The sequence below is a fragment of the Onychomys torridus genome, chromosome 19 (assembly GCF_903995425.1).
Source record: "Onychomys torridus chromosome 19, mOncTor1.1, whole genome shotgun sequence".
Taxonomy (NCBI): domain Eukaryota; kingdom Metazoa; phylum Chordata; class Mammalia; order Rodentia; family Cricetidae; genus Onychomys; species Onychomys torridus.
Window position 1 is genome coordinate 45978497 of NC_050461.1, and position 18218 is coordinate 45996714.

An 18218-nucleotide genomic window follows, 5' to 3' on the forward strand; every position below is an offset into this window, starting at 1 on the left:
GTGTGTGTGTGTGTGTGTGTGTGTGTGTGTAGGTCAGAGGACAACTTTACAGAATCAGTTCTCTTCTTCCACTTTTACATGGGTTCCAGGCATCAAATTCAGGTCATCAGGCATGTCAGTAAGCACTTTTACCCACTGAGCCTTCTCCGGGTAGTTTTACTGACAGATAGTAGTAACTCATGGTGTATACATAGGACAATATTTAATTTTTATGATTTAAAATTTTGATATTAGATGACCTGGGGATGTTGCTCAATGGTAGAGTTCTTATCTGGCATTCATGAGAACAAGATTTAGTTTCCTGTACCATACCAAGGGGAAAAAACCCCAATGTATATCTACTTATATTTAACTCAAGTAAAAACTAATTTAAAATTTCAGTTCTGCCGTGTTTCAAGGCCTTGGTAACTTCATGAAGTTAGTGGTTACCCTGCTGAAAAATACAGTTATACACTATACCCTCTGTCACAGGAAGTTCTATTCGATCTAAATGATTGGCTCTTTTACATGCTACTTAAAGTGAAATTAAACTGTAGGAAGAGAAAGCTGCATTGTATTGTAACATGTATTTGTACTAGTATTTGTATCTTCTGACTGAGGTGCTTTAGGGGTGACAGTGAAAACCAAGGACCATTGAACAAGTGTGATGGAGAGCAAAAGAGTTGGCATATTAGATGATATTTTGATGGGACTGAAGTGCCCAATTTAGCATAGCGAAGGTTTTATGGAATAACAAAACACTTGAAATATGTAGAAGAGGGTGAAGCAGGTGGCAGATGTGGACTCATTATAAGGAAGGACTCAACAGAGCCTACCCAAACAATCAAAAGTTTGCTTTGAAGTCAGGTGGTGGTGGTGTATGCTTTTAATCCCAGCACTCAGGAGGCAGAGGCAGGCAGAGTTCTGAGTCTGGTCCAAACTGGTCTACAGAGTGAGTTCCAGGATAGCCAGGGCTACATAGAGAAACCCTGTCTCAAAAAAGAAAAAAAAAATTGTTTTGAAAATGATGCTTTCTATCACTAGGTATACTAAAGCAAAGGATGGCTGACTATTTCTCTGTAAGGGATGCTACAGAGGAATTTGTTATCAGATTTGAATATACACTAGTTCTAAGAGGAACATTCCAAATCCAAGATTGTGTGATTTTAAAATAGCATTAAAGATTGCATAATGCTTATGGAGTATGTATGTTTCAGGAGCTAGGCAAAGAAGCAAACATTTTAACATTAACTGCCAGTGTTACCTACTTTTACATATGGATGAAAAGGTACCTAAGAAACATAGCATTTTTCTGTGGGAAGTAACGTTGAAACAGTTTACTTTTATAGACCAACTAAAACGGACAGGTGTCGAGGACAGCACTGTACATTTGAATCACACCTGGTACTTAGATGACACACTTTGTCTTTGCTTGCTGTTACGTAAGCTACTTCTTTGATTATAGAGCAGTTTCAAATCTAGTCTTTTAGACTTTATGTCCTCAGTGTGTGTTGAGTGCACCTCATTAATCATTCTGGATGAGAAGTCAAAGGTGAAAAGTTTGTTTGCTTGTTGACACTTGAGAAGAAATGCAAGATAAATCATAAGTGGTTACTAACTCTTATAAACTAATAAAATGGGATAGTACTTCTTTTATTGAGACCCCCCCCCCCATAACACTAACCCCCCCCTTCATCTTTTGGCACTGGGAATCAAACTCAAGGCTTTCACATAGTAGGCAATTACTCTACCACTGAGCTACGTCCTTAGCCCTTGAGATGAATCTTTATAATGAGTTTGGGGAAAGTTTTACCAGATTTTAAATCAGTCTAATTTACATCTACACTGGTCCTCCTCATTTCTCCAAAGTTTATTTGTATTCCATGAAAATATTTCCATGCCCCCACTCCCCAGCAGTCCTTCCACAGCGACTCCTTTTGCTGTATTGTCATTGTTAGGTTTCCAACACTGTTATAGTTCCTTGAGATAACAGTTATAAAGAGGAAAGGTTCCTTGGGATGATTATGGAGGTCTCAGTTCATAGCCAAGTAGTAAGAGATGGAGAGGAGACCGGGTACCAATGACCTGAAGACTTCCCACTGATCGCCACTTCGGAGGCTTCTACCACTTACCACTGTTGATGAGCTGGGACCAAGATTTGGGGGGAAATTGCAGACCCAAACTATGACATTCTGCCCCTGACTCCTTAAGGCCCATGCCCACCTCACAAAAATAAAAGACATTTAGTCCTCCAAGAGTTCCCAGCTTTCACTGTTCTGGTGATGCTCAGTAGTCCAAAGTCTGAGACTGAAGGCAGAATTAGCTGTGATTCCCTGTAAGAAACCAAACATGCATATCACATTCTTGTAAACTGCATAGAGTGGTGGGAAGCAAAGGCATACATTTACATCCTGAGAGAGAGTAATTGGAGCCTAGAAAGATGGGACCACACAAACCCAAGGCAACACCCCAACAGGGCATGCGTAAAATCCTTTTTGTATCTGGTATGCAGGGTGTTCCCTAACAGACGTGATCACCCAGGGGTTTGGGTAGCCCCACCTACAGGTTTTTGTTTTGACACTCTTTCAGCCTTTGACAGGTGTGTACACTGCCTGTAGTTTTCTTTGGCAGGTATTCCATGTTCCTAGCAATTCTGACTTTCTAGAATCTTCCCTGCAGCCTACACTTCACTCCCTCAGCTTAATTATTTTTATGTAGTTCAGGGCTCCGTCCGTGCAGGGGCTCCCAACCCCGGCTCAGATTGCCTGGCTTTTCCTTTGTATTTTTAGGGAATATCTCTACCATTACATAATTTTAATTAAAAAAGATTTGTTTATTTAATGTCTGTTGAGTATTTTGTGTGCATATATGTATGGGCACCATAGTGTGCCTGTGCTTATGTAATCTAGAAGAGGATTTCAAATCTTGTGTTACAAGAGTTACAGGCATTGTAAGTTGCCACTGGGTGCTGGGACCCACACCTCCATCCTCTGCAGGAGCAGTAAGTACCAGTAACTACTGAGCCGTCCCTCCAGACCCATAACTGGGCCTTCTCAATGCCTGGAAAACGATTGTAAGGATAACGCCAAGGTCTGCCTCCATGTACAATGGAACCAACTGATGTCCATCCCTGGGTGGTCTTGCCACGGGTTCTTAAACAATAGGGCAAATCAAACATGGATTGAAGTCTTCAAAACTGTGAACCAGAATCTACCCAAACATAAATTACCTTAGGTACTTACTGTAACGAGAGAAAGCTGGCTAATAGAAAGTGGTATTACATGGTAGGGCCGCTGACTACAGCTATACCTGAAACAGTGCAATGCAGTCCCGGGAACTTGTTCATGGGAAGAATCTGGAAAAGATGGAAAAAGCAAGCTAGAAAAAGCTTCAGATGCTGAAAGCACAGTTTAGCGGGTGATTCTGGTAGAGGCTCGAAGGACTAGAGTACACATTAGAATGCAGACAGTAAATGCTGTGCAGATGAGGTTCCCATGGAAACGACTCTGTTGGCAATTGGACTGTCACCTCACCCGGTTAACCTGTGGGAAACAGTTGGACTACATTTTGTCCATGCCCTGAGACTGGGAGCCTGAGCTGAAATCAACAGACCAGTTTATCTTGTAGAGGAAATTTCAGAGCAAAAACAGCATTCAGGCTGTGGCATGAATATTACCAGCTAAATTAGCTTTTAGCCAAATTTATAGCGAGAAGTAGGAGTAAAAAGAACAGAGCAGAATGATTGGAGAAGCTTGTAGTTTGACCAGAAAAATACCTACAAAAGTATACCTAAAAAAGAAATACCGATGAGCTGTTTAAAAAAAAAAAAAAGATGAGCACCATTAAAAATAAGCCAAATGTTTTGCATCAGAACAATATGCATCTCAGGAATCAGTAAGACCTTACTCATTACAATAGAAATTTTATTTCAAAAACTGTCCGTGCAGGGCTGGAGCAAAAATAGAAAAAAAATATTAATGTCTGTGGAGCTAGGAAGGTAGGAAGGTTGGCAAGGTGCCTGTCTTACAAGCACAATGGACTGAGCCCAATCCCCAGAGCCCAAGTTTAAAAAGAAAAAGAAAAGAAGCCAAGCACGGTGATATATGCTTATAATCCCACAGGATGGATCCCTGTGACCAGTGGCCATCCGACCTAGCCCACTTGGTGACTTCTAGGCCAGTTATGGATCGAGAGCGACCCTGTCTCAGAAAAAAAAGGTGGACATTGTCTAAAGAAGAACACCCAAGGTGGTCCCCTGGTCTCCTTTTTTAAGTTGGCAAAACAGACTTATTCACTTTTCAGAATAAAATATATTATCAGCTTTAGTAAACAAATTGCAACTATGTTGTCCTAAGAACAGGCTGGCCTCAAACTCACAGAGATCAGCCTGCCTCTGCCTTCTGAGGGCTGGGATTAAAGGCGTGCGCCACCATGCCCAGCCTCTTGTGTAATATTTTTGTTGGGTTTTTTCCCCCTTAAATTTGATTCACCCTCTGTCCCTTTCTACATCCCAAATTGGAAGGAAAAATGTTAATATTAATTTTAATAAATATTAAAAATACATTCTTAATATAGCCCTTAGTTTTTCTAACTTTTTAAAATTTGGCTTATAATTTAAATTTTGTTAAAACCCTAATAAGTTCTTATTTGGATCAGCTGCAGATTTGGACTTACAATAGCCATTTTTATAGTTAATTAATTAGAGTTCCTGTTCCCTAAGGTTGCAAGCAGATTAGTATTGGTGGCTCCAAAGTTGCTCACTATTTCAGGTAGGCTCATGGTGACTGGGCTTAGGCCATACATGCAAAGCAGAATAGCACATTGCCTTTTTTGCACATCTAAAGACAAATCAGTTATATTTGAAAGAAATATTTCTTCACGGTGGTGGTTATATATGACTTAGATTGTCAAAAATAAGGAAGTCATTTGATGCTCCTTGGTTTAGCATCTAATGTGGGTGCTGATAATTGAACTAGGGTTCTTTGGAAGAGCAGCTGGTGCTCTTAACTGCTCTCCATCTCTTCAGCCCCTTTGCATTGTCAGAAACATTTTTATATGCCCCCCCTTTATTATCACAGTTATAGGGTTGTGACCTATAGTTTAAGAAGCTAGGCTCTAGAAGGACCCACAGGAAGAGTTGTGTGCACCCCTAAATTCTTGAAACAGTGGTAACTCCTTATTGCCATTTTTCATCTGAGCTTCTTGAAAACCACTTCATTTTTGCTTTGCTTTGAATGGTCCTCTAAAGAAACCTCATGTTGCCTCCTGCTTTTAACCTGCCTTGAGGTTCTAATTTGTTTCTTTTTTCTTTAAAATGGATCAGTTTTCCAGAATTTGTTCTAAAGTTGATTATGCCTGGATTGCTTACTTTCTGGGGAGCTTCAAATCATCTGTGTAGTCATGCATTGAAGTACTTTGATCTTCCTTTTCTTTTTAGAGTAGCCTTGACTGAGGCCAGCTTAGTTTTCCTTGGTCTCCCGTGAAGGGAGGGCTTCAGGCCACCCCCAGGAGCTCTGTGTGAGTGACTGGGTTGTGATAGGTGGTAGTGTCAGTAGTTGAGGTGAAAAAGGGAGGGAGAAAGAGGTGCTGCTGCGTTCATCAGCTTCTTCTTCGTTTTGCTTTTCTTTCTGTTTCCTGCTCTTTGTCACGTCATGCCCCAAGGCCGGGCTCTAAGCCCCCCTTTCCCTGTTGCACAGTGCCTGCTTGCTGCCTGCCCGTTCAAGTGGGTTTTTTTCCTTACACAGCTTTACTATGGTAAATCCCATGCAGTCTAATTTATCCATTTAAATCGTGTCATTCAAGGGTTTGCTGTGTTTACAGAGATGTCCAACCACTGCTGTGGCCACATTACCATTTTCATTATCTAGAAAGGGACCTACCTGTCTCATATTCCTAGTTTTCCGACATCCTCAGCTTTAGCAACTACTAATCTATTTTTAATGTGTGGATTTACCGATTTTGGATATTTTATTTAAAATTCATACAATATATAGCAATTTATAACTGAAAAATTTACAATTTTTTCAGGTTCATCTGCATTTTATGAATGAATACTTCATCCTGTTTTGTGATTAAGTGATGTTCCATTGCACAGATACACCACATTTTACACAATTCATCCATCGATGAACATTTGGATCGCTTCTATCTACTTTTTGACTGACTATTCTAAACAGTGCTATGAGCATTTGTGTGTATGTTTATAGGTAGTTAGAAGTTTGCATTTCTTTTGGAAATATACCTAGGAGTAGAATTACTCATCATTTGGTAACTTCATGTTTAGCCACTCTAAACTGGCTGTACCATCTTTTATTCCCATTAGAGATGTGCACAAGGATTCTAATTTCTCACATCCTTATACTACTTGTTAACATCTGACCTTTTTTTTGAAGGAGTCACGATCTTACTATGTTGTCCAGGCTGGCCTCAAATTCCTGAGACTACAAACTGACTTTGGCTTCTTATGTTATTTTTAGTCATCTTAATGAGTAACAAATGGTGTTTCATGGTGGTTAAAATTTGTATTTTTCTGATGACTAATGATGGTTGGCACATTTTCATATATTAGGGATCATTTGTGTATCTTTGGAGAAATGTCTAGTTAGATTTTTGCACATTTTAAAATCGTGGTTTTTTTCTAACTTATTTTTTGAGCTGAGGATCGAACCCAGGGCCTTGCGCTCTACCACTAAGCTAAATCCCCAACCCCCAACTTTTTTTAGAATTGTTTTTAAAAATTATGTTGTGTAGAAGAGGGGCTTATATGCATATGAGTATAGGTGCCTGAGGAGTCTAGAGGCTTTGGATCCCCGAGCTGGAGTTATAGATGGTTGTAAGCTTCCTGATGCAGGTGCCGGGAATCAAATATGGGCCCTCTGCAATAGTAGTATTTGCTCTTAACCGGGGAGCCATCTTTCCAGTCCCCGAGTAATCTTTAAAATTTTCTGGGTTTGATTTTTGGTAGAATCAGAGACTGATCCCAGGGCCTTGAGGCATGCTAGGCAAGTTCTCTGCTACTGAGTACAGTCCCCAGCTCTAGCTGACTGTTCATCCTAAGTCACTAGACTTCTAGGGTCTCATGTCAGCCTGCTGGCATGCTCAAGTTCACTGTGCAGTGGCAGATGACCTTGAACTTGCTATCCTCCTGCCTCTACCTCCCACATGCCGCCACACCTAGCCAAGACTTCTCAGGTGAATGATTCATAAATAGTGTCAGGCCTTTGGAAACACTATTGCTTTTCAGTTTGGATGCTTTTGTTGTAATATCTAAGACTCCATTGTCAGATCTAAAATTTTGAATACTTAGCCAATATTTTCTTTTTAAACATTTTATTTTTTAGATTTATTTTATGTGTTTGAGTATTTTACCTGCATATATGTGCACCATGTGCATGCCTGCTGTTTACAGAGGTGAGCCGAGGGCATCAGATCCTCATGGAACCCAACCATGTGAGTGCTAGGAATAGAACTGGTCCTCTGCAAGAGCAGCCAGAGCTCTGAACCACTGAGCCATCTCTCCAGCCCCTCATCATCTTTTCTTCTGTGAAGGTTACCAAGGTTATCATGTGGCTCTTATATTTAGGTGTGAGTTTTTGTTTTGTTTTGTTTTGGGTTTTTGAGACAGGGTTTCTCTAACTTTGCCTGGCCTCGAACTCACTAAGATCTGCCTGCCTCTGCCTCCCAAGTGCTGGGATTAAAGGCGTGTGCACCACCATCCAGTAGATACTTAGTTTTTGTTTTGAAATCTGCCTTTTTTTATATGTGGCACAGGGAAGGATTAAAGCTCAGCCTTTGCCTGTGGCTCTCTAGTTGTCTCGGCGTCCTTTATTTAAGTCCTCCTTTATCGTTGGATGGTCTTTGAACCCTTGGCCTGATGGCTTGTAAGACTTTTCCTGAAGCCAGTGCTGTGTTCTTCCAAACCCTGGACATGTGTTGAAGGGGCAGGGAGGGGATAGAGTGGGGAGGGTAGAGTGGGGAGGGTGCCTCTTTGACCTTAATAGGCTGCAGAGTGATGAGCCGGAGGGGAGGCAGGGATGCAGTTTGATTCAACAGGACTCTGTAGCCAGTGTTGGTTCAAACTTCGGGAGTCAGTCTAACCTTGAGTAGTTTATCTTAGACCTAGTTAAGCACGGTACAATTTGGTAAAAATTATTCTTGTGATAATGAACTCAATCCAGCATGCACAAGAAAGCATACATGAATCTCCTTGAGGAACAAAGTAAGCTAAGTACAGGTCAGACATGGCTACATCAGAACTCTTTGTAAAGGTAGGTTCTATAGATTGACTGAGAAAAACAAGCTTAAAGTAAGGTCTGGAGGAGGGTCAGGTGCTAGAAAAGTCTCTGGCCACAAAGATAGCGCAAAGGTCACCAGGCTAGAGAAGGCATATGGGCTCCAGGCTTCTGGGTGGATAACAGGTATAACATTTCTTCCCTTAATGGATTCCAGGTCCCCTTAGTGCTTATCTGTGAGCACAAGGCCTCTGTGCCTCCCACAGTACTTAGCACTGTACTTCCTTTTGGGGGAATAACTTTGTGTTCTCTTTCTGGGAGAGTGAGCTATACGTCATATTGGTTTTGTTTCTGCCCTTTTTTGATCTCAGGTTTAGGGTTTTATTGTATTGTCTTTTTTGAACAACTCTATGACCATCATTAATATTCCAAAATTGAAAGTTCCACAATTGATGAATAAATGACATTAGTTTGGATAAATAGTTAAGCTACTCATGTTGCTTTAACTGAAGTCTCATTTTTTAAAAGTCGCTATTGATAGACTGGGTAGTGGTTGTGCATGCCTTTAATCCCAGCATAATTTCTAACTCAGGATCTCCTGAACCTCAGCTTTGTATGTCTTGACTGCTGAATGCTCCTGATTGTGAGACCGCAGCTCTCCTTTACCCCTGACTCCTTTCCAGGCTTTCTCATATCACCAAGTGACTGCCCCTCACCTGTTACCCCACTTCCAGTCCAGTCCAGTCAGAGTCAGTTCAGTGTACATTACTGAATGTAACTGAAACCTTCTCGTTTTCTCCATCCTGACTGCTGTCATTAGAGTCAAGTGACCGCTACCTGCATGGCAGCGACTTCTGTGCTTACCTGCTCAGTCTGTACTCTGCAGTACAGCCAGAGTGATTGTGAAGTACATCTGATATCACATCTGCTGAAAATATCTGTCTCATTCATTTCAGAAAATGGAATCATCAAGACAGATAAAGTATTTGAAGTGATGCTGGCTACAGACCGCTCCCACTATGCAAAATCAAACCCTTACATGGATTCTCCACAATCAATAGGTAAGCTTTATATTTCTCCAAAGTTGCATTTTTCTTCAGTTACTCTGTAATTTTATGGAAATTAGCAGTATATAGATATGACTTAGAACCCCAGTAATTGGAATTTTCTTGCTCAATTTTATAATCCCAACCTACCCTTTGTAACAAAATGTATCTTCTATCTATGTCTTTAAGAATATATTTTGTGAATCAGGAAGTTTGGGGATTTTTTTTAAGAAAAACAAAACTTTATAGAAAATTAAGAGTTTTAGCTGAGTGCTAAGTTTGAGGATCCTTCTTTTGAATTTGCATATTGGCATTGATTTTTCAAATCCGTATTTAAAAGGAATAAGTAAGTCATTATTGGCTTTTCTGTTTTACTGCCACGATGCTTTGGCTTTCCTTTGTCTTTAGAAAGTTCCATATTTAACTCCTTGTCCTGAAGCAGGTTTTGCTGAGCTGCTGAGCCTTGGCAGTGGGCGCCTTTGAGGCTTAGAAGTGCCTCAGGGTTCTGTGGGCCAGCTGCCATGTCTTCTTTTGAAGCACTGTGACAGTCAGCAAGAAGATCCTGGGGAGCTTCTGAACCCCAAGGCACCTGCTACCACCGCTCAGTGAAGACTGCTTCAGAGGCAGAAGCAGGTAAATAAGTCTTGAGACTCTAACACCAGAAGGAAGACAGACATGGGCTGAAAACTAGGACCAGACAGTGATTGAGCACTGGACAGCAACAGAAGAGCACACTGAAGTGCTTTCTCGTCTCTAGCTGGTCGTCTGACTTTAAAGTGTTGTCCAAAGTATGAGACTAGTTTTGTTAAGATTTTGCATGCTTACTATACTTAAGCAAGTTTTTCTTTTCATAAATCTGAAGAAAATAAGTGAAAAATAATCTATCCGTTGTCAGTGTATTGAAATCCTTCCTGGTGCAAGCCTGTAGTCCCAACTACTTGGGAGGCTAGGGCAGGATGAGGCTGAGCTCAGGGCCTGTCTGGGGTCATTTGGAGATCCTTTCAAAAAGAGAGGAAGAAAGCAGCAGAGTACCCAAGCTGGACACCAGGCTTGTAAACCGAGCACCTGGGAGGTGAAGGCAGGAGGATCAGGTGTCCAGGGCTAGTCGAGACTAGCCTCGGCTATGTGAGACCTTGTCTCACACAGTGGTGGTGCTGGTGGGGTATCTCTCCTTTGTTAGCCAGCCATGCAGAAGGCATCTGTAGAAGTAGAGGAGTTGGTTTACTAGATGGCACATTACCCTTTGATGTGATTGTATTTTATAACTTTATCTAATGTCAATTTTCTAACAAAGTTTGCTTTAAGATCATAAAAACTGAAAAAGATTGGGACAAACAATGTGTGGCTGTTACAAAAGGAGCTGCGTGCATTAAATGGTGTATTCTGGTATCTGAGTGTGTCAATATTCTCTTCTTGTTTTGTAGGTTTCCAAGCTACAATTAGCGCTCCTCACATGGTGAGTTAATTTTGTTCACTTGATCATACGCAGGTCATATTTTACTAGAGTGATAAACTTATTTTTTCTTTTTTGAGACAATGTCTGACTATGTAGATCAGGCTGGCCTGTTGTTAGCACCTGTGACAGAAAAATTGAACACGGCAAAGTTTAGTAAAGGAGAGAGTATTTCCATAATTCAGAGGCTTGGCCTGTGTGATTCTTCTTGGGATGATGTGAACACCATGTCTGTTCTCTGCAGTCAGGCACCAGCAGCAGACCAAGAAACAGTTCCAACCAGAGAGCTTATTGGGGTTCCTTAGAGACTTCGAGGAGCTTGGTGACTCCGAGGCCACTGTGTCACTGCAAGAGCCAACCCAGCATGGGTCATAATGCTCAAGAGCCACATGTAGGGGCCCTGCATGGTCTTCAGGCAGTTTTGTCGGGATCTACACCTGCAGTTGTTTGCAGAGGCGAGCAGTCCATTATCTTCCTGAGCTCCCAGAGTGTTCAGAGCCTTCTTTCCCCCCAGTGGGAGTGTTCCTGTGTAGCACAAATCAAAAAAGGTCTTATTAATGACCCGAGGCCAGTTATTGGGGTGATTGCTGGAAGATCAGAGACACAGAACAAGCCACCTTGGTAGTTCCTCAGGTGATCCTGTTTCCTCAGGCTGGAAGCTTCTGAGTCCTCCTCCACATGAATCTCAGCTGAACTGTGTTGCTCCAAAGCCTGAATGCTTCTCCAGCCAAATGCTTAACTAACCAAATGTTTAACTAACTACATGCTTTACCTTACTAGTTCCTGGTCCTCACGCCTTATATACCTTTCTTTTTCTGCCCCCCCCCCTCCCTGGGATTAAAGGTTGGGTGTCTGGGATTAAAGGCGTGGTCACCATGCTTAGCTGTTTCTAAAGTGGCCTTGAACTCAGAAATCCCAAGTGCTGGGATTAAAGGTGTGTACCACCACCGACCAACTTCTGCTATGGCTTACTCTTCCCATTTTCTAGCCACCATTTTTGGCTTTGTTCTAGTGGCTGTCTGTTCTCTGACCCCAGATATGTTTATTTCGGGGAACACACAATATTTCAGGGAACACAAAACCCACCACATTCCTGACTGAGAGGACATAGCTACAGCAGCATGCTGTGGCAGTCTCCAGCTTTCACAGTTGATTTGGAAAGTTTAGGGAAAAGTGACATGTGACTTTAGAAAGACCTGTTTAAGATCTGGTGTTTTTGATCTATTGGACATTTTCTTGGGTTTTAAATATCAGTTTCTTGAATTGGTACTATATTGGATTTTGGTGAATAAAATAGTAGCTTTCTGATTCTTTTCAAGAATTTGAGTAGGAAAAGCTCAATGTGTAAGCTTACTCCTAAATAAATTCTGTTAATACATATGTATTTATAATGTACTGAAAATACTAGAAGAAAAAATACTCATAAAAATTGAATATAAAACATAACAAAAATATAGAAGCCAAATAAACAGAAAATCATGATATCTTTTTAAAAAGTGGTTTTATTATTTCGTTCTCTTGGGTGTGTAGAAGGGCATGTGGGGGGTGGGGAACAAGGACGGGTTTTATAGATCTTATCTCCTCCACCATATAGGTCTTGGGGATTGAATTCAGGTTGTCAGGTTTGGGCAGCAAGCACCTTTACCTGCTAAGCCATCTTGCCTGCCCTAAATATGTCTTATAATTCAAAAACAGAACTTTTAGAGTTGGATATGGTAGTTCATACCCTTGGGTGGTTGGGACAGGAGGATTGTGAGTTTGATGCCAGCCTTAGCTACATAGTGACAAGGTATCTTAGCGTTTCTATTGCTGTGAAGAGACACCATGACCATGGCGACGCTTTTAAGGAAAACATTTAATTGGGGTGACTCCCTTACAGTTTCAGAGGTTCAGTCCATTATCACCATGGTGGGGAGCATGGCAGTTGGAAGTGTGGCGGTGTGCAGGCAGACGTGGTGCTGAAGAAGGTGCTGAGGGTTCGTAGATCTTGATAGGCAGGCAACAGGAAGTGGTCTGTCTCACTAGGTGTGGCTTGAGCATCTGTGAGACCTCAAAGCCTGCCTCCACAGTGACAGACTTCCTCCAACAAGATCACACCTACTCCAACCTGGCAACACCTTCTAATAGTGCCACTGCCTTTGGGGGCCGTTTTCTTTCAAACCACCACACAAGGTCATCCTGAGCTCTGTAGTATGACTAACTCAAAAGGGGGGGCGGGTTGTAGAGAAAAATGTTAGAAACTAAGCTAAAGGGAGAAAACTGAGAAATATTTACAGTATATATGACAAAATAGGATATTTTTCAATAAATGTGCACAACAGATACATTTTTATGTGTATCCTTGAAATTAATTAGTAAAAGACCAGTAAGTCCCACAGAAAAGTAGATAAAGAACAATACTGATAGTTTGTTGAGAAAGAAATTCAATATTATTGACTAATAATAAATAAAGAAAAAGTTATCTTCATGGAAATTTAGTATATTTCAGATTATGTTAGCACAGGGCCATTTTTCATCTGTCAGGTTGCTAGAGATCAAAAATCTTATTAATATTTCACATTGGAAAGAGGAAATTGGACAGGCAGTGGTGCCTTTAATCCCAGCACTCAGGAGGCAGAGCCAGGTGGATCTCTGTGAGTTTGAGGCCAGCCTGGTCTACAGAGCGAGATCTAGGAAAGGTGCAAAACTACAGAGAAACCCTGTCTCAAAAAAAATAAATAAATAAAATAAAGAGGAAATTGGTAGTCATAGTCTTGTGTGTGTTGTGACAGTAAAATTGTGTTCGGAAGGCTGTATGGCCATATATATATATATACACACATACATACATACATACACACATACATACATACATACATATTTGCCTTAGTTACTTTTTAAAAAATTGTTTTTATTTTATGTGTATGTATATGTGCCATGTGTATACCTGGTGCCCATTGAGGTCAGAAATGGACTCTGGGGTGGGTGTGAGCCTCCATGTTGGGTACTCGGGAACTGAACCCAGGTCTCCTGTAAGAGCAGCAAGTGTTCGTCCTCCGAGTCATCGCTAGCTCCTTAGTTACTTTTCTGTTGTCAGGATGTTTATAAAAAAAAAGCATTAGATTTGGGGCTCATGGTTCCAGAGGGGTTGCTTCCTAGTGGGGAGCTTGGCCACAGACACAGGGATGGCACTGGAGCAGTAACTGAGAGCTTACATCTGAGCCACAAGAATGGGCATGAGGAGGAGAGACTGGACTGGTTAGCTGGGAATGGCCTGGGCTTCTGAGTCTTTAGAGCCTACCCAGTGACACACCTGCTCCAACAAGGTGACACCTCCTAATCCTTCCCAGACAGCTCCACCAGCTGGAAGCCATTATCATTCAAACCACCACAGTACTATAAACATAATGTGATTTTATCCATTTAATTTTACTCTTAAGAATTTAACATGCTGATAATTTTTTTCTTTTTCTCTTTTCTTGAGACAGGGTTTCTCTGAGTAACAATCCTAGCTGTCCTGGAACTTGCTTTGTAGACGAGGCTGGCCTCAAACTCACAGAGATCTTCCTGCCTCTGCCTCCTAAATCCTGAGATTAAAGGCATTCAACACTACTCAGGGGCCAGAATTCTTTATAATATTTTTTTTTGGCAAAGCCTATGGATAGTTCGCTGCATAGGTCTGGGCATGACCCGGGAATATATGTGCTACCTGCTGTCCTTGTTTCCACTGTGCTGGCCATATTGCTGGCCACCTTTAGTTTCACTTCCTTAGTCATGGATAAAATAGCTATTACAAAAGGAAAACTTCCCTCTGAAGACTCCTCTGAGTGAGCCAGAGGAAATGTTATTAAAAGTATACAGTGGACCTGATTCAGTCCCTAAACCTTAGATGTTTCAAGTGTGACCGTGAATTCGGGCTTCTGAAGAACAGTTGCCCCTCCAGCATACCCTGTAACTAGCCTGAAAGAGTCACAGTAGTTCATGAAGTTTAATGTGACATATTTGCATAACTGTTCTGTAGAGAATGATTTTAACCACAAGAGTCTAGGAGAAATGCAAATCAATAGATGATATCAGGAGTTAATGGGAACAGTCTAGAGACAGGGAATGAAGCACAATCACAGAAGCCCACAGTTCTCTCATAGCTGTGCCAATGCCCTGAGAAGTTGAGAACAGGGATAAACAGTGCCAACCATTAAGAGTAAGTTTCTAAGATAAGTTGCTTATAGATAGGATATTTGGAAAAACCTGGTACATTCCCAGAAGAGATGGAGTGGTACAGAGTGTAGAATGAATTGATCCAGCTTCAGCTGGTGAGTTGATTGTGAGAACCCCGACCTTACCAGTTGTAAATATTAACCACTGGAGACGAAACTGTCTCTCACCCCACAGAATGCTATATTGGCAAATGCTGCCAACTAGGTACACTGTTCACCTGTAGGTGTGTCTAGTTAGAACACTTCCTTTGTGGCCTGCAACACTGCTTATGCTTCTAACATTAGAGCTATGGGTCAAATAGGTAATGGTTACCTGTGGGAAAGTCAGGGGATGCAAGGGGAAAGAAGCAAAGAAACAAACTGGTAATTATTGTAGCCATTTTTAGAAACATAAAGGAACAAATTTGATTGTAAAACTTCATGCAAACCATTGAAATTGTATAAATAAAAATGGCCCAGGCTATCCAGGGCCACTTGTTTGAAACATGTGGTCACAGTTTCCTCATTGCGTCAACTTCACACATCTGTCCCAGGTCATTGGACCCTTCTGGAAGTAGGCTTCCAGCATCGGGGTCTTCCTGTGTAGCCCTGGCTGCCTGGCCTGGAACTTACTGTGTAGACTAGGTTGGCTTCTGCCTCCTGAGTGCTAGGAATAAGGCATGTAGCACCACACCCAGCACTTTATGCAACTTTTATGAAGAGTGTTATTATCTGACATCTATGTTTGATAACATTATTACATTTTTTTGTTATAGAAGATTGCAGCTAACTTAAATCTCTTCAATATTGATATTTGTTATAATGCATTCATACTTGAATATAGTCTAAGGTATAAAAAAAAATCTCTATTATACCTCTTTATTGAATTTTCCTTTAAAATGAAATAAACAAAACAATATTTGCTTGTTTATACACAGAGTGAGTACTTTTCCAGAAAAATTACAAGAAACTGGCAACGTTGATTGCCTTCAGGGAATAAAACTGTACACTTGGGAAGGGGTTGAGGGCTTTTCACTGAAAATCCGCTTTTTCAATTTTTTTTTTGAGCTGAGGATTGAACCCAGGGCCTTGCGCTTGCTAGGCAAGTGCTCTACCACTGAGCTAAATCCCCAATCCCCCCTTTTCACTTTTTTTACTTTGAATTTTAATTTATATAGTAGTTGTCTAAAATTACAGGATGACTATAAATGTAGGAGGTCTGATGCAACAGAACTACCTTATGTCGTCACTGTGGTGGTAGAGTGTTCCGTTGTCTTCGTAGGCGATAATAGCAGAAACTCGGGTAGGAAGTTGCCAGCTCTTTGTATGAAGTGGTGTGTGGGCTTCACCAAGAAATGAATATTTGGTTAATTTTCTTTTGGCAGCATGCATATGCACTAGAACTTCTGTTTGACCAGTTGCATGAAGGTGCTAAAGCCCTTGATGTCGGGTCTGGAAGCGGAATCCTCACCGCGTGTTTTGCACGGATGGTAAGAACTTTAATCTCCCTTGTGAGCCTAATAGACATGTAGTATGTGGTTTAGCTATGGTTTCTTCTTACTAGTAGTTTTAATTTGTTTGTTTTTGTTCTATTAATATGGTAATTTTAGCCAGGTGGTGGTGGCACACAGCTTTAGTCCCAGCACCCAGGAAGCAGAGGCAGGCGGATCTCTGAGTTTAGGCCAGCCTGGACTACAGAGTGAGTTACAGGACAACCATGACTACACAGAGAAACCTGTCTCAAAAAAACAAACACAAAGATGATAATTTTAATATGTGTCATTTAGGATTATAGTTGCAAGTGACAGAACATTTAAACCCAAAACTGTAGAACACAAAGAGAATTTATTTAGCTTGTCTAATGGAAAAGAAAAGCCTACAGGCTTCCCTGGCTTGTTATGTAGCTGGATTTAGAAAGCCTGGCTTTATTTTATTTTATTTATTTTTGTTTTTTGAGGGACAGGGTCTCTGCATAGTTCTGGCTGTCCTGGAACTCACTAAGTGGACCAGGCTGTCCACTGCCTCTGCCTCCCTAGTGCTGGGATTAAAGGCATGGCCACCATGCCCGGCTATGCTAGGCTTTATTACTGATTTGCTATGGTATGGTCTTTCTATATGCTGTGAATATGTTGCTACCATGGTTGATAAATAATAAGCTGCTTTGGCCTATGGCAAGGTAGCTTAGAGGCAGGTGGGAAATCCAAGCAGAGATACAGGAGAAAAAAGGAAGGGTTGGGAGGAGATGCCCAGGGAAGCAAGACAAAATCCAACACAGGTAAAGCCATGAGACACATGGCGATACATCGATTAATAGAAATGAGTTCATTTAAGATGTAAGAGCTAGCTAGTAAGAAGCCTGAGCCATAGACCAAACAATTTGTTATATATAAGCCTCTGATCCCAGGCGGGACTGAGAAACTTCCCCTACACTGATTGGTTTCTCTCTGGGTGTTGATTCTCTTTACTTCTTTCTGCATGTCAGCTTCATGATTACACAGCCTCTCTGTGATCCCAACATGGCAGCCATTGTCATACTATATTCTCCTAAGTTCTCATCTGACAGAAAAGAATGAATGGAGCAGGCCTATTTTTTAGGCATTCTTGCCTGTTTCTTAAGGTTGCAGGAAGAACTTTTCCCTTAGGAGAGGTGCTGGCAAATGCCTTATTTACTGTACTCTGGCGTTTAGCACAGAGGCTAATCTGGTGAGGCTGTTCTGAGTGTAAGCCAGAGGTGGGGTGGGGTGTGGGTTGCTGTGGGATGATGCTTTTGTACACTGGTTTAATAAAACGCTGATTGGTCAGTAGCCAGGCAGGAAGTATAGGCGGTGTAAACAGACAAGGAGAATTCTGGGAACAGGAAGCCTGAATCAGTAGACGCCAGCCTGCAGTCCAGGTAGCAACATGTAACAGCATATAGGTAAAGCCACGGAACACATGGCAACATATAGATTAACAGAAATGGGCTGAGTTTAAATGTAAGAGCTAGTCAGTGGTAGGCCTGAGCTAATAGTCAAACAGTTTTAATTAATATAAGCTTCTGAGTGATTATTTTATAAGTGGCTGCAGAGCAGGACCGGAGAAAACTTCAGCTACAGGGGGTAGGGGGAGGTTGTGCGGGGCCATTAAAGCACCTGGAGTGAAGGTTCCTCTGTACTCAGAGTCCAGACAGGTTGGTTATGAGAAACACTGTGTCCAGTGGCCATACTGAGAGGTCCTGGTCTACATGTGATGAGTTGCGTGCCTCTGTCTCAGATTAGAATTTGTGTCTAAATGTGCAGTAGATTCTGCAGTGTAACGCTATAGAGATGGGAGTTTTGTCTAAACATTTTTTCTT

At 41.4% G+C, this 18218-nt stretch overlaps 1 protein-coding gene across 2 annotated transcripts in view; it reads left to right on the forward strand.

Annotated features, from left to right (window-relative positions):
- The window catches only part of Pcmt1 (protein-L-isoaspartate (D-aspartate) O-methyltransferase), a 34009-nt gene that overhangs the window by 5517 nt on the left and 10274 nt on the right, over positions 1-18218 (forward strand). For both annotated transcript variants that reach the window (XM_036168853.1, XM_036168854.1), the window contains exons 2-4: positions 9167-9271; positions 10681-10712; positions 16270-16374. In XM_036168853.1, the coding sequence (XP_036024746.1) occupies positions 9167-9271; positions 10681-10712; positions 16270-16374 (242 nt within the window). The remainder of the gene's footprint in view (positions 1-9166; positions 9272-10680; positions 10713-16269; positions 16375-18218) is intronic.